The sequence below is a fragment of the Gossypium hirsutum genome, chromosome D08 (genome assembly GCF_007990345.1).
Source record: "Gossypium hirsutum isolate 1008001.06 chromosome D08, Gossypium_hirsutum_v2.1, whole genome shotgun sequence".
In the NCBI taxonomy this organism is placed as follows: Eukaryota; Viridiplantae; Streptophyta; class Magnoliopsida; order Malvales; family Malvaceae; genus Gossypium; species Gossypium hirsutum.
The window spans coordinates 63,029,445-63,052,175 of NC_053444.1; the positions used below are offsets into that span (position 1 = coordinate 63,029,445).

General features: G+C 31.3%; 2 protein-coding genes and 1 pseudogene across 3 annotated transcripts; 1 reads left to right on the forward strand and 2 right to left on the reverse strand.

The window, feature by feature from the left end:
* Window positions 1-1,182: 1,182 nt before the first annotated feature.
* On the forward strand, window positions 1,183-6,369 carry LOC121219940 (protein ROLLING AND ERECT LEAF 2). Of its 2 annotated transcripts, XM_041098769.1 has the most exons (7): window positions 1,183-1,458; window positions 1,626-1,698; window positions 2,488-3,662; window positions 3,870-3,941; window positions 4,259-4,467; window positions 4,936-5,159; window positions 5,290-6,369. In XM_041098769.1, exons 3-7 carry the CDS (start codon window positions 2,555-2,557, stop codon window positions 6,110-6,112), a joined length of 2,436 nt encoding a protein of 811 aa, XP_040954703.1. In that variant the 5' UTR covers window positions 1,183-1,458; window positions 1,626-1,698; window positions 2,488-2,554; the 3' UTR covers window positions 6,113-6,369. The 2 variants fall into 2 exon arrangements, with proteins under 2 accessions (XP_040954703.1, XP_040954704.1); XM_041098770.1 differs by lacking the exons at window positions 1,183-1,458; window positions 1,626-1,698 and adding an exon at window positions 2,013-2,249.
* Window positions 6,370-11,634: 5,265 nt separating this feature from the next.
* Window positions 11,635-14,910, reverse strand: LOC107962793 (protein ETHYLENE INSENSITIVE 3). The gene is made up of 2 exons (XM_016899312.2): window positions 14,609-14,910; window positions 11,635-13,810 (listed from the first exon to the last, which is right to left on the reverse strand). The coding sequence occupies exon 2, from the start codon at window positions 13,706-13,708 to the stop codon at window positions 11,864-11,866; it is 1,845 nt and encodes a 614-aa protein (XP_016754801.2). The 5' UTR covers window positions 13,709-13,810; window positions 14,609-14,910; the 3' UTR covers window positions 11,635-11,863.
* Window positions 14,911-18,703: 3,793 nt separating this feature from the next.
* On the reverse strand, window positions 18,704-21,560 carry LOC107963305 (L-ascorbate oxidase-like; annotated as a pseudogene).
* Between the last annotated feature and the right edge of the window lie 1,171 nt (window positions 21,561-22,731).

A 22,731-nucleotide genomic window follows, 5' to 3' on the forward strand; every position in this document is an offset into this window, starting at 1 on the left:
AATTTTTATAATAAATATTTTTACATTCGAATTTAATATTTAATAATAAAAATTAATATAATATTAAAATTAAATAAAATTACTTTTTTATAAAAATAAAATTACTTTTTTCTTTTGCTATATCTGTATGTTTTTTCAAGTTTTATTTTATTAAATAGAAATTCTAATTAAGATTACTAATTCTTAATATTTATAAGTTAAATTATTGTTAACTATTAAAATCAAATATTTGAAAGAATTTTTTTTATTAATTTATATTTTTAAATTATTAAAATTAATATTGAACGATAAAATTTAATTAAAAAATTAAATTTTGTGACAAATTTTAATAAAATTCAAATATTTTAATGATAAAATTCAATTATATAAGAGTTGAATGTCAATTTACTCATAACTTAAAATAAAAATGACAAATATAAATGACAACAAAATATAATGGCAAGTTTTAATATCTACTTATAGTATAATTTTTTTTGTAATTTCAAAATTATTAAATGTAATAATAAATATAAAAGAATACATACTTTAATATTGAAGAGAATGTTATTAAGAGGGCTCAAAATCCTAAAATAAACAATGAGGCATATATAAAAGTTACCAAAAACATGTTTAAATTATATTAGACAAGGGCTGCAAGTACCCCGGTGTCCCCTAAAATGAAATTTCTTTTATTTAGACTCTTTTATAATTTATAAAATTTTAAATTAATAATGGTAAAATTACACTTTAACCTCTCAAAAAATAATACAAATTTAAATTAATCGTTTAAAAATTATAAAAATATAAACTATTAAAATAATAAAAAAATAAAAAAATCATAAAAATATATAATTTAATTTCCATCCAAAAAAACAAATTTTAGCTTCCCAATCATGTACAATCTTGATTACTACCCATTAGAACAGCTTGTTGGTACTTTTCATTGTCAGAAAATGGCATAAAATATATAAATAGATGTTGAGGTATCAACTTTCAACGGCTTATACGAATGGTTAGTGGTTTGATTTTGTATTTAGGACATCAGATTAAGTTTTGGTCTTTGTTAGAACAAGTTACAGTACTAGGCAGCAGCTGTTTAGTAGTGTGTTCACCTTCTGTTTTTGTTTTTACCTGCAAAGTGGGACCACAATCCACAAAGCAAGAGACTATATATGGATGGATGGGCCTTTTGTTTTCCAAGTCTGCCCTTTTGCATGGAAGCAACAGGCCATTGCCATTGTATTTTTCTTTCTTACACCCAAAGTTAAAAGTATAATTAAAATAATAACATACATATATAGGAAACCTTCATCAGATTCGCCCCTCCTTTATCTCTCTGATGACTGTGTCTAGATGACTATCTCTCTGCATGAACACGACGACCCTGCTCTGAAATCCAAGCCTTTTCTTTGTTTTCCATATTTTTGCCTGACATCTATGAATCTTCCTTTTTCTAAATTTGATGCTTTGTCCTTCAAGGTAATTGCTTTTATTGATTTGGGTCTGATTCAGTTTTTTTATTGGTTTTATTATCTGGGTTTTCTCTTCCATTGAATTGAATGCTTTTTCTTTATTGTTAACGATTGGTTCTTGTTCATGAATTTTGATTCTAACTGTTACAGTGTTTGTTGCCTGTTGTTTTTCAGGGTTAATCTAATCTTTTGGGTTTTGAATTTGGTTCTATTTTGCTTCAACTTTTTGAGTCCCAAACGCTTTAAGGTAAACTATTTTCCTTTTGGGGGTTTTGTGTTTGTTTTATGCTTCATAGCTTTGGTAAGCAAAGATGGACTGTTTGGGGATATAAAATAAGGAACTACTTCTTGCGAAATGTTTTTTAGTTGAAAGAAAAGTTAAATCATGTTAGGATTATGTTGTTTGATAGCTATTGTTGGTATAATTATACTGGGTTTTTTTTTCTTGAAAGCTGCACACGTGAATATCCACATATATTCCCTACCATCTTCCCCTTTCTTGTTTTTTTTCTTTTTCTGCCTTAAAAATTTTGAACTTTGCAGCTTTTTGTTTTTATATTTTTCCTCACTTTTGATGTTGCTTTGTGGTGAACGCTTAAAAGATATCTGATCATTCTTTAATCATACTTGCTCTTTTAACTTTTACACTAGGGTTGTGAGTTTATTATAGGTTTTGGGTTCAAAATCATAATTCAAATCCTTTTTCAGCCAATGTTTTCATGTTCAATTCCCAATTTTGAGACTAAGCTTGTTCCTTGACCTGCTGTGACTTGCTTTGTTGGCTTCAATTTTGAGCTGGTATTTCTATTTTCTTCTTGTTGTCGGAGGAGTTGTTTACCATCCCATGTTATTCTAGAATTAGTTTAACTTTCTTGATTGTTTTAATGTTTCTTTAGCATGTGCTCTGCTCCGGTAGAGGTAGCTTTGATTTTGAATTAGTTTCGCCTATGAGGTTTTGTAAACACAATCATGGTTACTATTGCTACGTGGTTTAAGATGTTCGTTTAATTTGACATAAGCTTGATTTGTTTTGCAGGAGAATCCTTGCGTGTTGAATCTTGATTGATTGTTAAGGGGAATATCCATCAGTAGAGGGTAGTAATATGGGGGCCTCTGCCTCTAAAATACAAGAGGATAAGGCCCTGCAGTTATGCCGGGAGCGGAAGAAGTATGTTCGTCAGGCACTTGATGGAAGATGCTTACTGGCTGCCGCTCATGTTGCATACATTGAGACACTAAAAAGTTCAGGAACTGCCCTTAGGAAGTTTGTCGAGCTTGAAGCTCCAGTCGAGTCTTCCCTTTACACTTCAACTAATGCTACACCTGAGCCCCTTGCTTTAACCGAAAAGTCTCTTTCCCACTTTTCATACTCTTCTCCGTCTTTCTCACGTGTTGATGCACCTGAAACCTTTTCTCCATCACCTTCTCCTCCCACTTCTAGTCATTTTCAGGTGAACCATATGAGGTTTGGGGTTACATCTTCGAGAAAAGTCGAAGAGAAGCCCCCTCTACCTGATATCAGATTGGTAACCTCATCAAGTACTCCACAGAGTACCACTCTTCGTTCCACTGAAAAACCAGAATCATCACCATTCGAAGCTTCTTCTTTGCCGTCAGGAACACCGGAATGGGATTTCTTTGGTCTTTGGCATCCAATTGACCATCAATTGTCATTTCAAGAAGGGAAGGAGGTGAACCAAGGTCCAGAAGCCATTAATGATTTTAGACGACATAGGGAAGAGGAGGTTGTTACTGAGCTGGAAGATGAAGAGGGGTCTTCTTTACATGATAGAGAAGAAACTCAGGGTTCAGAAGATGAATTTGATGATGAGCCCCCTGCAGATACTCTGGTTCGAAGTTTTGAAAATCTGAACAGAGTCAATGACCATAAAATAGTCAATGGACCATCAGCTATTCCATCTGTTGGTAGTGTAGCTTCAGAAACGGACTTTGTCAGTAGGGAAAAGAGCAATTCTCCCAATTTGTCACCGCTAAGGGGGACACCCAGCAGTGTTTCTATTCCGATTGAAATAAAGAAAATGCCTGTAAAAGAAGATGCTTCCGAAAACAAGGTTGCCCCTAAAGATTTCCTTTCTGTCATGAAAGAAATTGAGTTTCACTTTGTAAAAGCTTCAGACTCTGGAAAAGAAGTTCCTAGGATGCTCGAGGCTAATAAGTTGCATTTCCGTCCTATTTTTCCTGGAAAAGGAGGTTAGATCTAGACTTTATCTCTTCTGTCATGTATTGAAGTCTTGGCATGTGAAAATTTGGTAAAAATAAATTTGAACTTATGGAGATTTAAGGAGAAATTACCATTCATTCAGTTCCATTGAAGGGTCTTTGTAAAATTGTTGATAGTTTTTGTATACTGCTATAATTTGTGAAAGCTATTACTAAGAGGACTTTGTACCGTTTCAGGTGGATTGATGGCATCCGCATTCTTCAGAGCATGTTTCTCATGTGGAGAAGATCCAAGCCAGGTTAAAGAAGGTAAATCTCCACAACCCATTATAGTTTAGGAAATCATTACCATGTTGAAGCAGTTTGAGCTCCTTAAATTTCGGTGCCGTGTATTTTTGTTTAGTAATGAAATACATGTCTTGGTAGTGACTGCATGTTCTATTTACCGAATAGCATATACTTGGCAGATAGAGCTCTGTGCAAAGGTAACAAATGGGTTATGTCATTATATCTTAAAATTTAGGGCAAGTTCTGTGATGATTCTTCTTCATAATGATTCTAGTTTATATTTTGTTCTTGATTCTTGGCTCCTGAATCCTATGCTAATCCTTTCCTATTTTAAATAGAACCTCCTCAAAGTGATGTGAAGTACTTAACTTGGCATAGGACAACGTCATCATCTTCTTCTGGGAATCCTCTGGGATTAAATTCAAAGGATGATGTTGAGGAACTTCACAACAATATTTTCTACAATACCTGCATGTTTTCAGGCAGTCATGCCTCAACTTTGGATAGACTATATGCATGGGAGAGGAAGCTTTATGATGAAGTAAAGGTATTATTCGTTTTTCCTTTTGTTTTTCTTTTCCCTTTCGTTATGTACCTTCACGTTTGGACATTTAATCCAGCTTAGGTGAAATAGGATGTCCCAAGAATGTGCTTGCTTGGGTACTTGTTTTTTGTTTCTGTGCTACTGATTGCCATTTAAAAAAGAATCCTTTGAGAATTTAACTTCGAAGTCCTAGGAAAATAAATGCTTTTTTAGTTGGTTTTATGTCTATGAACTTTGCCTGTATGTGGAGACGTGCGCAGTTATGTATCTGGCACTTCAAATAGTTTACTCTAATTCTATCCGAGTCTGGTCGTGTCTTGTTTGTTGTTTTCCAAGGTCAAAAGTTATCCAGCTTTGCTCCTGTAGGTGTTTGAATCCTTATGGTTATCTAGTCAAGTGGTGATGTGTTATCAGGCATTAAAATATCTGATTGCTGATAGTTTATTTGTATTGTTTTTCTCATAACTCAAGGCCAGTGAGGCAGTCCGTAGTGAGTATGACTTGAAGTGTAAAATGTTAAGACAGCTGGAGTCAAGGGCAGAGAGTCCAAGCAAAATTGACAAGACTCGAGCCGTTGTCAAGGATTTGCACTCTAGAATTAGAGTTGCAATCCAAAGAATTCACTCAATATCAAAAAGGATTGAGGATTTACGGGACAATGAGCTGCAACCACAACTTGAGGAGTTGATCGAAGGGTATGTCTTCATCTATAATGTCTTATTTGCGATTTCTGCCATGCTTTTATGAGCCTGTGGAGCCTATACTTCCTAAAATAGTTTTTCTCCTGCTCGGATCTGAAATACTCTTCTAATTATGCCAACACAGGTTGAGTCGAATGTGGGAAGTAATGTCTGAATGTCATAGGCGTCAGTTTCAAATCATCTCAGTTGCATACAAGAATGGCATCATGAGAATCTCTGTGCTGCCGGAATCACATCGGCATATCACCGCTCATCTCGAACATGAACTAAGCTTGCTGTGTTCAAGTTTTACAAAGTGGATTGGTGCCCTGAAAGCTTATCTGAAAGCCATAAACAGTTGGCTCAGTAAATGTGTTACCATTGGAAAATCTTTGAAAAGATCAAGGAAGAAAAACATTGAAACCCAAATTACCCAACTTTTGAGACTACGCGGCCCTCCAATTTATGTAACCTGTGGTTGTTGGTATGACGAGCTTGAAGCATTGGAGCCTTCTATAAAGCAAGTCTCAGACTCCATCAAACGTTTGGCAGCCGATACATCTGGCTTTTTACCGCACCAAGAAAAGAATGAGGGGAAGAATGCCAAGCGACCACATGAAGCATCGGGGGACGATTCCAACGTTGATTCTGCAATCAATATGTCAAGAGACGAGGCTATGAAAGAGAGGACATCAGCATCCAACGAAATTAGTGATTCTGCGTATAACATGTTCAGAAATGATGCTTTGAAGGATTCTTTCGAGACAAGCCTAGTTTTCTTTATTGGTCAATTGAAGAGTTTTGCAGAAGCATCTGTGAAGATGTACACAGAACTTGACAGGGATATTCGACAAGCCAAACATAATTATGAAATCTCTGTCAAAGGAGTCGAGGTTGCCAATGAAGAAAATAACGCCGAGAGCAACAACCAAAGTGGCAGCGATCAACAACCGAAGCCGCAAGTGTAAAACCATGTGGAGAAGATGTTGGTAGGATTGTGTTGAAGAGAAATGTGAGAGCATGAGGCATTTTGATATTTGAGATGGGAATAAAAAGGGTATGGGGTTAGGTATCCTTGTGTTACATTCAGTAAGTTAATAAAGAATATAGGCCAAAGCTGTAATTAGAGGCTTCAAACAGAACTTGTATAGTCTCTTTCTCACCCAACAGTGAGCATAAGAACTCCGATACCAAAAAAAGAAAAAGTTCACCCCTTATACTCTCATTTTGGTTATGATTAAATTGTGTTATTCAAAGTATTCATTATCCAGTCATGCCAAGCCTGTGACTGGAAACTGGAAATAAATCACAAGGAAAACACCTCATTTTCGTATCAGCTGATCACCAATGTTTTTGGGGGCGAATTGGTCCGAAAAGCTTCTGTCGATACTAATGGTTGACTGATTAGAATTTTAATGTTTGAGTGTAAAAAGTAATAAGTATAAAGTTTAATTGAAACTGTTTGAAAAGGCTTCGATGGCTTAAAAACTCGTTAACCTTAAACTATTAAAAAGTTCAATTGCTAGCTCTACTGGTTTTTCTATATTAGTTGAATTGGTTTATATTAATTTGTAGGTTAACTAGGTTTTTTCTTCCTTCGGACTAATGTATCAACCAATTCCGAATCTAATCAATCTAATCTGATTTTAACTTAACAAAAGTTCTACACCCTTTTTAACATAAGGTTTAAGTTACATATAATTATATGAAGAACACGACTTTGTTTCAACTACAAGAATTAGCTCCCAAACTATATCTAATATTTTCTTTTACATTGATTTTCGTATCAATTTGTTTTAGGATATCCAATAAAAATATTACACATTTTACATTTTATTAGATATCAGTATTTTTTTTTTTGGTGACAAAGAAGAAAATAAAAAGGACAAATTACATCACATAACTCATTTCCCCAGATGAGGATATTTAGAAAACTCGCAATCTTTAACTATTCCAGATGAGTTAATTTGACGAGTCTATCAGCTTCTTGGTTTGCTTCTCTGGGGGTATGATAGATGTTCCAATGTTGAAATCGAGGAACCCGCAGAAGAATTCTCCTAAACAAAACAGAATTTAATCCTCCTGTGAGTCCCTTCTGTACGACAGTAGCCACTTCAAGACTATCCGTCTTAACTAGCACATTATTGTAGCCTCGGTCAATCAAGATGTCTAAATCATCTAAGATGTCACACAATTTACCCAAAGATCCAATTCCCAGTTTGGTCTTGTACAATTCCTCCTACTAAAGCAAAGTCATTCTAAGACCTTACAGAACCATCAGTATTTAAGTAGACATAATGTTTACGAAGATCAAAACATGAAATTAGAGCCTCAAGTCAGATTTCAATAAATTTAAAATAAAATAGATCGAATATAAAAAATTGAGTCGATAAATTACCCAAATAAGAAAAAAGGAAGTGTAGTTGAAAGATGAAAAGTTAAGGCGAAATTTTTTCTGGAACTTGATGATATATGGATTGACAATAAAGAAATTAAAATTGAGGGGAAGTTAGGTGATGACTAATAGGTGTATACAGATCCAACTTTATCAATTTATATCTATTTGCTTATCAATAACAAAATCATAAAAACAAGCACTTCTATGAATTGTAAAAATATTTAAAATAATATAAAAATTTAGACTTTTATTAAAAGTTAAAATATAATATAAAAACAAAAAATAGATAAAACAACATGCATCAATGACAAGTACAAAAATATTTACATTAAATATTTTGTAATTACATTATTTTTAAATTTATTAATGATTTTTTGAAAAACATTAAAAATTTTAAACAAAAATTAATATTATAAAAAATTTATATATTTAATATAGACAATCGATCTGTCATTATACGGGAATACAAACTAAGTATAAATAATTTTAAATGTAAATTTTGTAATATGGTAAAAAATAAAATATACTTTCATCCATTTAATCATATTTACGTGGTCGTCGCGGTGTAGTTTCATAGGTAGGTAGCTAGGGTTTGTTTGCATGTGGAGTTTACGTGTAGATATTGGAAGAAATGAGAATCATAATAATTGAAGCGGTGGTGAAATTTGTAAGATCAATGAAGTGATAATGATGGAGAAACCTTTGAACCTTTCAATGGTTTAATAACAGTAGTAATCATTTCATATCAGCAATTATTTTTCCAAAGTTATGTCTGTTTTACTGTCTATGTTCGGGGTTCGTAGTTGTCCCCCTTAAAGATATCGTCTCTTAAATTTTTTTCATGTCGATTTTATAATTTATGTTCAGGATTCATGAATGTCTCTTTTAATAATATTATCTCTGAAATTCTAATCTACTTTCTCTTATTAAAAATATAATATATTTTACCATTAGGCTCGATGACAAATAATGAAATTATGATTACCAACATATATCCTTAATTTGCTTCCTTTTTACATACGCTTGTTTTTCATTCTGTAACCATTTTTGGGTAGTTTTATTTAACTTGACATTTAATGATTCACATATATAAAAATTATTATTAAAAATTTTAGATGCTTATATGTTTAAAATTCTAAATTATTTTTATAAATAATTAATTGTAGATTTTTATATATTTTACTTTATGTCGGTAGCAGAGCCAGAAAATTCTTTTTTGGGGTCGGAATTAAATTGTATATTTTTACGATAATAAAAATATAATTTCACCATTTTAATAGTCTATATCTTCATAATTTATAAAAGATCAAATCAAATCTTTACTATTTGTAGGGAGGCCAAAGTACAAATTTACTATTATTAAATTAAAATTTTATAAATTATAAAAAATCTAAATAAAAAATTTTTTATTTTAAAGAGGTCAGCCCCTACCAAGTACCAACCCCTTCACTTCGCCACTGCTTTATGTTATAATTAAACTTTGTAGTATTAAGTTAATTAATAAAAAATATCCACGTTATGAATATATGTTTCGTTTTATAACATTTACTTTTAACAAATTTTTACGATTTATTTAGAAAATAATTGTAAGATAATACTTAAACAAACATATATTTTAAAAAATTTAAGATAATATTGAAAAAATATTTTATTTAAAAACAATTTTATTAAAAAATCAGTTTTAAAAACATATTTTAAAATATATAATTTATTAAAGAATATCAGTTTTAAAAACAATTTTTAAATTCGTCTTAAATTTCATATTTTTCCTAAAACAAAGTCACACATTTTTTTATTTTTTAATTATTGTATTTATAAAATATTGAAAATTTTATCAGATAAATATAATATATTTAAGGGTATATTATCATGGTCACTTTTGTTTGTCTCAGGTTATATTTTTGTCACTTATATTTGAAATGTTACGTTTTAGTTACTTACGTTATTGTGTTGTAACATTTTAGTCATTGAACTGTTAATTGTCATTAACGGTGGAACGATAAGCTGACGTGACACGTTAAATCTTCATTTCAAATAGAAATTTTAGGTTAAATTATACAATTAGTCCCTATATTTTTTTCATTTTGAGCAACTTAATTTTTTTTTTCTTTTATATTCTTTTGACTTTTTATTTCTCATTCTCTTCTGCTTCTCCCTCTGTTTTTTCCCTTCTCCATCTCTTTTATGTTATTTTTACTTTACTTTTCTTTTTCTTTTATGTTCCTTCTCCCTTCCCCATATTCTAATGGCGGTATCAAGAGCTGCCTTAAATGACTTTCATGCAATCAAGCCCTTAAATCCATCATATGGTTGGATGCTACATGTTTGAAATCCCATTTCTTTGAACTAATTATATGGAAAAGGGAGAAGCAGAAGAGAATGGAAAATAAAGAAAAAAATGTACTTAAAAGAACATAAAAGGAAAAAATTAAATTGTTCAAAACGAAAAAATATGGAGACCGATTATTAACCTAAATTTTTTGTTTGAAATGATGATTAAGGTGTCACGTCAGCTTACCGGTATACCGTTAATGGCAATTAACGGCTCAATGACTAAAACGTAACATTTCAAACATAAATGACTAAAATGTAACTTAAGATAAACAAAAGTGACTATCTTAATAATTTACCCTATATTTAAATTAATACACACTATGTACTGCGTAGAAAACTAGTATAATTTTATAAATATATATATTAAAATGAGATGGTGACTAAGTTAGCTAAAGAAAAAGAGAAGTGGAGGAGGTCACGGAAGCTCGATTGTAACCCATAAATCATGAGATTATCACTCACATTTCTCCAAGCAACCTGAAACACGTTTTTATTTTATATTTTTTAATTTCTAAAAGTCGAGCCAAATTGTGTCTGATTATTAGCCTCCATTATCATAAACATATCCCATTTTTGGTTATATCATGTCTTTGGCTCTCTCTCTGTGGAAATGGGAAATGGATTGCAAATTAAAGCAACTTACTTGATGAGCACAAACTGCAAATTTCTATTTTAATATTTGAAAAAGACGAGTCAATAGTTGTACTGTAGACTTTTGATTAAATATATATTAAAATGGAACTGTTTGTTTGCTTCCGTTGTGGGTTTTTCTTTTTTTCATGACAACTAACTCAATGCATAAATTTATAACTAAAAGTCAATAACCCCATGTGATCTGATTTATTTCTTTGTAAATAAGAAAAAGGACCAAAATACTCAATTGGAGATGGATTTTGCAGATAAAAATGGCTAACCTTGTTGCGGAAGCGACGATAATATTAATAACAATATTATCAAAAATATTTAGATAATTATTATGCCAACAATTATACTAAGAAAATTCTCAGTTAAATTGGAGGGGTCACAAATGGTCCCGCTTAAAACCCAACAACTAGACAGAACTCACTTAGATATTTATAGCAATAATAACTAAATAAATATAACCAACATAAAGCTATTAAATATAAGCAAACAAATAAGAAATAAAATACCAGAGATTTAACGAGGTTCGGCCAATTTAGCTTACGTCCTCGGACACTACCAAATTAATATTTCTTCTAGAAATATTACAAAGGAGAAGATTTTGAGATGATACAACCAAAGGGGGAGGGGTTCTATATATAACAAACCAAACCTCCTTCTTTTCTATCTTTTCCTAATGTGGATATTGCCAATACTCAACAAACCTGCCGTAGGATAACTATAAAAATAAATAAAACCCCAACCTTATAAGCAACACATGACATCATTTTAGACATCATTTTCGATTTGGTCAAACCAATGAATTATGAACCCATGTACGAAAGAATTTTAACATTACACCATGTAAATGAAATGGGAGTGGGACCATGGAAATGATAAGTTCCAAACATTGAACCAGCCAAGACAGTTGGCTGAACCATAAAGAGCGCCGCCGTCCTTGAACAAACCCCACCACCACCCCAGTCAACTGAAGGCATCTTCTTCCATTAACTGTTGGTGGGTCTATGTTCACATGGGATTAATTAATAGGACAAGACAGTTTCCACTCGTCACCTTCCCACCATTACATGACAGATTCCCTATCCCAACATCATATGGTAGAAATAAAAACCAGGGTAAATAATAACACTAACTTATTTATGAGACAATCACATTCTATTTGTAAATCGGTAACAGGATTGCAGGATCATGGGGGCTTTCCTGGTTTTTTTATTGAAGCCCAGATGAAAACCTGTTAAAACTTACTAAACTTCTACATCTACAAACATGAGAAAAACAAACCAAGTAAAAAACAAAAGGGCTTTTTTGCTGGTGCTCATTAGCACTTAAGTGGGGGAGACTTTTGTTACTGGAACCAGATTGAAACATCCTGCTTTGGCATGGAATCCATCCCAACTGCATGCAGATCTTCCTTGTAATCGAAAGAAGCCAAATCGAATGAAGACCCGAACATCAACTGGAAGCTGTTGTTGTTATTGTGGTTGCTGTCTAATGGAGAATTCAAGCCCTTAAACCGCTCAAACTGAGCTTCCCCTTGTGAGAACATCTGATGATTATGGAGCATGCTGGAGTCCTCGAAGAAGTTTCCTTCCATCATGACTCCTTGACCACGGAAGAATTCATCTTGCTGATGTTGGATTTTTGGCTGAAGAACGTTTTGACCTTTGGTAACTAGATTGTTACTAGGATTCATGTTCTTGTTGCCTTGAATGTTGTTATCATATACTGACATGAGTTCGCCGATCGTTTTCTGCCCGTCTTCTGGAACTCCAAGTCCGGATAGATCAAAGGGTGTTGAGACAGATGTAACCTGCGGTGCAGCTGGCTTGGATTGTCCGAATTGCCGAGGAAAAATAACCGGTTTTACTTCATTAACATTGAAATTCGAACCACCAAACTGTGCAGAGGAGTTCCTATATGGACAAGTCAATTGATGATTGTCCCTGGCAGTCCTATCATGAAAACCCAAACGAAATTCACCGTAAGGGCACTGGAGGAATTCACAAGTGTAGATTTTTTGTTCAACCATGTTTAAATCATTGGATGGTTTCCTCTTTCGCGTGAAATCCAAATTACTGACAACTTCCCCCTTAATCGAATAAGGTGGTTGTTGGATAGCCCTCATTCTCTCCATGACCAAATTAGAACTGATAGTCCTGGGTTTGCGCTCTTGCACATCGAAGTTCGGCTCATCTTCAACACCTTCAACATCATACTCACTGCAGTCATTTATAACCAAAGATACATTTCCACCACCTGAGGACAAAGGTGGGCAGGAATCAGGGTAAAGTTCTCGGGCCAAGGCTTCCTCCTGGTTAATGATGGCAAGCCAAGTTGAACTCTCCTTTGCTGTCATTTTGTCCTGTAAGCACTTGGACTGCCTTACAAGCTTGCGAATCTTGGCAATATCAGGAGATATATGCTTGATCACAGCTGTGAGAACCCCCACTTTCCAAGCCTTCTTCAAGTCATGAGGTTTCTTATAGGGAGGAGGGCCTTGATCTTCGGGCAATCCTAGTTGTGGCCACCATTCTTCATTTCCAGTAGGCCACCATGGTGGGGGAACGCCTTTCTCTAAAGGGAATCGCCTTTGAGGAGGATCACAGTGTTGCATCAGTGCAGACAAAAGAGAACCAAGAGTTGTATCTTGAAGTTCTTGCAAGGTGTGTGGAGTTGGGCCGATCGAGTTACAGCCATCATTCTTGCCAGGAATCGAATTATCTGCCTGGTACTTTGCAATAGCAGCAGGACCATTACGATCAAACCTGACTTTATCCTTCCACCATTCCCGAAGATTGTCAGATGCCCCAGTCACTGGCTTTCCCTTTTCCGGAATAATCCCATAAACAAAACCCTGCGCTTTGCAAACTTCCATCATCTTCAACATGTACTTCAAAATCCCATCCTGTGCCCTCGACATCTTCTTTCTCCTCGCCTGTTCTTGTGACAGGCGCTGTTTAGCAATATCAATCCCCTCCTTGCACTTATTCTGCTCTTTAATCCGTTTGAGACGCATTTTGTCCCTCCACATCCTCCTCTCAAGTTCATCCACATCAATTTCTTCATCACTATAATCATCCTCCACCGTCGCCTCTGGTTCAATTTGTGAGGCTGCCACATCTTTTTCCCCAAGTGGAGCACTGAAGAAATCCATATCCCCACAAATTCCCATCTCGTCAAACATCATCATTGTTCCAAGATAGGAACTCAAATATGTCTGAAACTTGAGAGAACCTCTAATCTGCTAGTACTGATATAAGTTCAACCCACCCAAAAATAGGCCTTAGTTAACCTATTAAAAATTGAATAAATATACTGGTTAACAAAAACCCAAAGTTCCCTGATAAACTTGCAGCATCTAACCAATAAAATTATATACACAGTCAAAATATAAATTTAACACCACACACAAACAGACACATATGTATATACATGTATACATATATGCAAACTCTGGCTAAAGAAACATAGATGAAGTAATCAAAAAATTAAACAGATCAAAGTAGCCTATCAGCTGATCATCTGCATATATGGGTTTTTTAATTATCATGACATAAGAAAGATAAACGGGAAAATAAAGATAAACTACGATTCATAAATCTTAAGGAACAAAACAAAAACCAAGGAACTATCAGATACAAGTCAGATCTCCAGACTATCAATTTGTTTAAAAATAAAGAGTTAAAGATGAAGAAGTAAATGGAAAAATAGAACTAAGCTCAAAATGATTGGATCTGACACAAAGAGAAGCTTAACTGTATCAACCAATAATTAAAAACCCGTGTTAGAAAATAAGTAGAAAACATAAATAGACAATCAAAATCTCAACTTTTTTTTCTTTTCAAATCAATAGCAAAAAAAGAAGAAGACCAAGCCAAGGCAATCAAAACTTTAACTTTATTTTTGGCCAAAGAAAACCCTTAACTTCATCAACAAATAATCAAAACCCAAATCAGAAAATTAGCTGAAAACCCCATTCCATGCAATCAAAACTCAGGTCCAAAATGATATCAATCCTTGAATTTATGGACTAATGATCAAAAACCCATATAAAATAAGCTACATAAAGATCCACACCAGAAGAACTTACCAGGAAGAACCCCAGCTTTTGGCATAGTCCACAAAACTAAAAAGGAGTAAATTCTGCAACACAAAAAGGTCTTTGAGAGGATAAAAAAGAAGAAAAAGAAGAAAAGAGGGAGAAATGGATGGACAGAGAAAGAGGGAAATGGGTTTTATAGGTTCTACTCTCTTAAAAGAGGAATATAAATTATTACAGAGAGAGAGAGAGGGGAAGGGCCGGTGATTGCTTACTTCCCTGTAGATTGTCAAAGTTTTATATAAAAAAATGAAAAGACAGAGACAAAGTGGGAGACGCTAAACTGAAACTTTCGATTAAATACTGTAAGAAGTACAGAAATATAAGGAAATATGTGAAGCTGTTAGCAACTTAGTGTGGGTTTGGATGGGGATTGGGTGTCGTGCGGTGCGTTTAGCTTATTTTTTGTCTCACGCTACAGTATCGCTACAGTATTTAATCTCACCGTTACCGTTGTTTTTACACTAACCGCAGGTAAACGTATCCATCCAAACTCACCCTTAACAAGAAAGAAATTTTACCCTAAATGAGGTTTTTTTTATTTGTCATTTAAATGCAATAAATAATTAATGGATTTTTTATCTTATAAAAAATTTCCCAAAGTAATCCATTGAACCACTATCAGAGTAGTAAATGATTTCATCAAATTCTTACCATCTTCTCTTCTTTTCTGAAAAATATCAGTGATTTTAATTTTAAAATATTTATATCTATATTTATTGTAAAACTCAGTATCACAGATTAATTGGATGCTAGCTTAATTGAGAGAAAATATTCGCATATATATATATATATTTTTAATGATGATTAATATTATACTGAATTAATAACACGTATTAATCGAGTATTAACTCAATTAGAAAAATATTAATATATTTTTTCTTTTAAATGATAACTAATATTATTATGTTAGTACTTTTGTATTTTCATACTTTTGAAAAAATAAATATCTCGAAAAATTATTTTTCAAATATATATATATATCGACACCCATAAATGTTGAGTTTAAGCTCAAGATTTTGTCAAAAACATTATTAATCCTATTAAAAAATATATAAATAAATAAATTTATACATTATAGATTATATCATCAATATTATATGTATAAAATTATTCTCACACATTTAATTTTTATTAACTATAAAAATTGATCTTAACATTATTAACTATTATCGTATTTAAATAAAATCATATTTATATATAAATTATATTTATTTAATTAAAAACTTGAAATTATCCATTTATATTTAATGATTTTATAAATTTATATTTTTATTAATTAATAATATAGCGTGTTATTTTTTAGGGCAAACTACTCAATTGGTCACCCAACTTTTAGGGCACTTTCATTTTGTTCACCCAAAAAAAATCCTTACAATTTGTTGTCCAACTTTTAGAGTGTTTTCATTTTAGTCACACAAATATTAAATCGTTAACGATAGTTGAATACACACACCAAATCATGTTCACGTCATGTTTAAAATTTCATATTGATCACCCAACTTCTAGGTCACATTCATTTTGGTCACCGAGAAAAAAAATTTAAATCTTGATCCAGGTAATATATATATATCAAAGTGAAAACGTAGTAGAAACTAAAATAATACATTAAAAATTTGTTGTATTGTATTGTATTTGTTTACCTTCTAATTTTTTTTTTCAATGTTGAAATTTTAAATTTCAAAACATTAAAATCAATTAAATAAATTATTTTAAAAAATTATGATTTGATAGTGTGAGCCAATTTGTTACTATAATATTAAAATTAACGAATTTAATGTCCTTTTAAAATTTAAAATTTTACTTTATGTTTTCAAAATAAAATAAAATAACTTATCCTTAATAATTATTTACAAAACCAAAATTCCATTTAATTATGTGATTTTAAATCTTCCATGCTAAGCTAAAAGCGAAAAAATTCCTTGTAATTAATTAATTTTATATTTCATGTGAAACAAAACCCCAAATCATTTTCATCACTTCTTTACCCAAAAGAAGAACAAGCAGTTAATTTAATTAATTGTAAGATTTTTTTTTCTTCGTTTTAAACTTAGCATGGAAGAATCATGATTATATAATCAAAAGATATTTAAATTTTGTAGAAACTTGTCAAATATGAGTTTTTTGACACGTTGGTTTCATTAAAGATAAATTGGAAATATAAAATAAAATTTTAAAATTTAGAAGGAGATTAAATTAATTAAGTTAATTAATTTTAATATTATACTAACAAATTAATTGGAATTATCAAGGGATAAAAATTCAACAATTTATTGAATTGAGTTTGTTGTTCGAAATTTAAAATTTTAATATTAAAAAAAATAGAATTTTCGACAAGAGGATAAATAAGTACAAATTGAAATATTATAATGGATTATTTTAGTTTTTACTGTTTTTTCAGTTTAATACTTATGTTTTTTACCTGGATCAAAACCTAAAAAAAAAACCAATAACCAATATGAAAGCGACCTAAAAGTCGAGTGACCAAAATAAAAGTGTAAGCATGATGTGGACATGATTTGGCGTGTACAATTGGTCGCTGTTAGGAATTTAACACTTGGGTGACTAAAATGAAAACTTCCTAAAAGTTTAAAGATAGAATTGCAATAATTTTTATTTAGATGACCAAAATGAAAGCGTTCTAAAAATTGAGTGATCAACTAGGCAGTTGACCCAATTTAAAACTATTATATTTGAATAAAAAAAACTAGAACCTACTATATTAGTAAAAGATATTAATTTAAATATAAGTTTAACTATTTTTTATGCCAATTGAGTCTTAACTAGACTGATATGAGCATTATCACGAATACAAAAGGACGTGGGTTGGAGTGCGTTAAAGTGCATTATTCTCTTATTTATGGGTTAGGAGGAGTTATAGATAGTTCTAAACATTATATAAAAAACCAGATATAATCAGAAATTAATAAAAATTGAAAGTTTTGAAAATCATTATATAAGAAATTAAAAATTCCAATAGATTTAAAATAAATAAATAGAAACTGATGAGGAGCTATTGTATTTAATATAGAAAAATGAAGTCAAATAATTAAAAACAATCCAGTAGAACCACATGAGAAGTGAGCAATTATTTTAGGCCTTGGTTATGGGAGTACAATGCACTGAGGGCATTGCTCTTCACTTTTCATCCAAATCCAATGTTTTCTTCCTTCAGTAATGGAGTTTCTACTAATTTTTTTTATTATCCCCACACCCCTTCTTTTAGCCACTCTTTCAATTTTAAATAATTAAAAATCCTTCTCCAATTATGAGGATGGTCGTTTTCTTATTTATTCATTTTACTATTTCTTGGGGTCAAAGAAAGATTCTTGTTGTTTCTCCTTAGGCCAAAATATTAAAATTTTCAAAATTCCATAAAATATTTCTCTTAAAAAAAATCAATTTGGGTATCAAATTAAAGAAATATAATAAAATAAAAATATTTATAAATCAAATCATTTTAACATAATAGGATAATATAAGTGAAAAAAATGGAAGAATAAGAGAAGAGAGTAGAAAAGTGAAAATAAAATAAATTGTGTTCTTAATTCAGTTCGAAAAAAAAAAGTAAGAGGAAAGAGGAGAAGTTGTTATTTTTCATCTAATGCAAAAAAAAAAAAAAACCAATCAATCTAGATTTAAATTATGAGGGGAGAGAAAAGAAAATTTATATTTTCTATCTTTCTAGCTTCTCACCCCTCCAATTTTCTTTCCTTCGCATTAAGTAAAGTCTAAAATTTTACTCAAATTCAAACATAAATGTCAATAAATAACTAATTTTAGTACACAAAAACCCGTAATCATGTTTCTTATTTATCTTTAAGTACGACAAGTCAATGCTTGGATTGAGTTTTACATTTTTAAAAAAACTTTTTAGGAAAATGTTTAGAGAGTAGAGAAAATATTGTTGAAATTTGATCTAATTTGTAACTGGATTCTCAACCCAAATCATTTGTCGTTGTTGGTGATTTAGGTTTAAACTTTGAATATCACATTATTGAAAAAACAATTACGAAATTCATATGAATAAATTTTTATGAATGGTAAACCGACATGAAATATATATGTGGGTTAGGGTTGGGTTGAATAATGAAAACTCCATAATGTCATACTCATATGGAGGGAAAAGTGGGTCAAAACCATTGGTTGGATTAAGGAAGCCCAAGTAAGGAATGGATTATTGATAGACCACTTGATGAATCGATTGATTTTGTTTTGGGTGTTAAGAAGGATGATCGGACAGTGATGGGTCTGGGGTACTGGCTTACGATCTTTGTCTTGGAGGGCAAATATGCTTTTAGTGAACGCCTTACTACGATCATAATCGTTCCATTGAGGTGTTTTAGGTGGCTCACATGTAGGGAGGTCTTTGACTCTGAGTAGCTCAATATGACGAGGGCTTGACGGGTTTTGGGTTCTCTCCTTCTAACACCGATTGAAATCCAGTACTTTGAAAGGGTTTGGTTTGGTTGCACATAGTTTCCATCACCTTCCACCACCGTCACATTGTGATCCTACAACAAAATTGTCGAACTATAGATAAATAACATACGCTTAACAGTAATACCAAATATCCCTATTAAATATGATATAATATATAATCTTTTAAATAGATAAAATAATTTGAAAATTTTTTTGATACATTCATTTTTTGAGTCTGAACAACATAAATTAGGAATGATTCCAAACCCAATTATGAAATATCATTTTACTCAAAATTAATATTTACTATCAAGTAGAAAGAATACCTCAATGGCCAAGTGGAGTGAAGCTAAAGCAGTGGTGCTGGCAATCCTGAGCCTGTAGGTTTTGTTCCAGGACTGGGGGTGCGCATTGTTCATTTCCTTTGAACTTGCATTGGCTAATTGATGAACTGATAAATTTGGCCCTCTTCCATTAATCAGCAGACATACATACTTGTCACAATTACTTTCTCAGTTGGTCAGTTGATTCAATACCTGAGGTTCACCGATCCAACGGTAGGGATCGGAGGAAATGCCAACCTCTTGTTCATGAGAACTTTTGTGCCACCAGTCACTCAACAATAGGTTGAGTTCGATCGTCATCATAACGGAATGGTTCTTTCTTTCCATCTGCTATATCCACGATCAGGGACCCATACAACCCTTCTGATCTTTGCATTCCATGGTGCCCATGATAAAAGTATGTTCCAGGCTGCTCCATAACACATTATATTATTATTTGGTAAATCTGTGTATAATTTATTGAAGGTTAGCTGAAGAAGAGAGCGGTTACCCTCTATCATCTGTGAAGTCGTATCGGAAAGTCTCTCCTGGGTTGATAGCACATTGTGAAATGGAAGCAGACGTCCCATCCGCCCATGGTGATGAAAATAAATACGCTAAAGATAGTATAATAATAAATTATTGATTACTTATTATAATTTTTATAATAAAAAAGCGTAATTATATTGTAAGCTTTGTAATATACTATTGAATAAGTTGATTTATCAAGTTGCATGTTTTTAGATTAAATTTTTTATTAATACTTTAAATAATAAATAATTTTCAACTTATGTGATTTTATTAATACTTGTAAAGTGGGTATTTTGTTTGTTTTTCCATTGTTTAATAAGTCTTCAATTTTAGAAGTTTTTGTCTGTTCTTGTAGCACGTTTTTTGGTCTTGCTTATGCATGTAATCTTAGTTTTACAAGTGATTTTAGGGATGATTTTGTTGTCGTCCTCTCTAGTTTGGTGAATGCTCAATTCTTTTGCCGATTTTTGCTCTTCGCTTTGGACAATCCGGGACTAATTTGCTTATCGTATTAAGTGCTTGCAATCATTCCAGATATATCGTGCTTGAGTTTCGACAAAGCCAATTGTTAACGTGTCGTAATGTTCTATTGATACTGAGGCTAAAGCCTTTGTTGTGTTGATAAAGCTTGTCCTTCACCATTTACGACGAGAATTTGCTATTCTTTTTCTTTGAATTATATGGTTCCATTGAATGAATTAATGAATTTACCTTTAAGAAACAATAAAATTCTATATTAAATCGATAACATAGATGTAAATATAGTAATAAATTTTGTAATACAAGAGTAAAAAAGATATTATGGATAAAATAATAGTAAAATTTATATAACATAAAAGGAAATAATTAATAATAGAGGATAATAGTAAATTATATAATTAACAAAATTATGAATACTAATTATCAATTATAATTTTAGAAAATCAACTTAAAATTAATTATCAATTATATGTTTTTTAAATTATTATATCAAATTAATTAATAAAAAATATTATAAATATTATAACAATCATATTTTAAATAATTTACCTGTAAATGCAAGAGAAATTAAAATGAAGAATGATTATATATTTATTTTCTATTGATATTATGCTTTCAATTGTTGTTATATATATACACTTATATTTTGAATCTAAATTAAAATTTTATATTAATGTAATATAATAAAGATTAATTTTTTTATTTTTAAAAAATATTAAATTAATTAAATAAATTTATTAGTTTCATAATTACCTTCTCAACAATTTCATCTTCAAAGTTCGATCATATAATTCGAAAATATGACATGAAGGGAAGATAACACAGGAGAAAAGCCTGTCCGATTCCATGCCAGGGAATGACAACTCCCTCGTTGTGAAGCTTGTTAACGAGATCAACAACAATGGTGACTCCTGCTTTAGCTCTAATGGTTGGCCCTGGGAACTGGCCATTGATACCCATCACAACATGTTCCAGACAATCTGGAGCACCGTGCATGTATTCCACTTCCCATTTTAAAGGCTTATGCTCTAAACCCATTGAAACATGGCTCAAAGACAAGACAATGAAGCACCATAGAACAACATCCATGGAGCCCCAACACTTACAACCCATGTCTCACTATGTCACCAGGATGGTTAACCAGGAGACTGCAATGGAAACTCGCTTATGCAAGTGATAGCTTAGCCTGCGGTTACCCAATCTATTGTATAAAGATTTGTACAATATTTAATGTGGTTATTTTCAAAATTATGAAAGGTTAAATAAAATTTACATTTTTAAACAAAAAAAAAAGAATAATATAAGTGAAATAAATGTAGAAATTTTGATTAAAAAACTAAATTCATACTTTGGACTAACCGAATAATGCATGTTTAAATCTATATTAAAAGTTGACCTTTCATTTAAAAATTCTTTAACAATTAATATAAATAACGAGAGAAAATATTTGATGCATCACCAGTACATAAATTTTATACATCATTAGTTAATAAAATAATGACATGTCGCCATTGGTCTAAAATAATTTTTTTTGAAGGGTTTAAAAATAAATACAAATAACTTTATTTTTTAAAATATTAATTATAACTATTAAACATAAATAAATACAAAAATATTACATTCAAAACTCAAAACCTAAAATTCGAAATATGTAATTTGAAACCTAAAAATTAAAATATGAAACCTAAAACTCGAAAGAGAAATAAAATAATTATAATTAGTAATTAAACATGTTTGAATAAAGTTAACTAAATTTACTTTTTATTTGACACTAGCGATAATTTGTCATTTTATTATTAATTGATGGTGCATAAAACTTGTACACTGATAAATGCATCAAATATCAATAATAATAAGCAAGTATTATATAAAAATAAATCCTTACATCTATTTGGTACCTACACTTAGCTTCAAAGTTCAAATTGGTATCTAAATTTTTTTTTGTCCAATTAGGTACTTGAATTTGTCTTTTTAGTCTAAATTAATACTTAATTATTTCAACTATGAAGCCAAGTTCAGATATCAATTTGAACCAAAAAAGTCAAGTTCAAGTACTTAATAGGACAAAAAAATATTTAGGTACCAAAATGAATTTTGAAGTCAAGTACCTAATTGAAAAAAAAAAACCTTCAAGTAGGAATGCGAACTTTGAGGCCAAGTTAGGTAGCAAAATATATACTTACCCTCTAGTTTATTGTGATCCTAAAAAGAGTGCAACGACTAAAAGCTTTTTGGCATGATTGTAATCTTTTAGAAATAACTCTGTAGGTCGACGTTTTCACACCAAACAACCTTTAAAAACAAAAAAAAAAACCCTTCAAAAAAACTCTCAAAAAGGAAAAAAATAACTAGATGAAA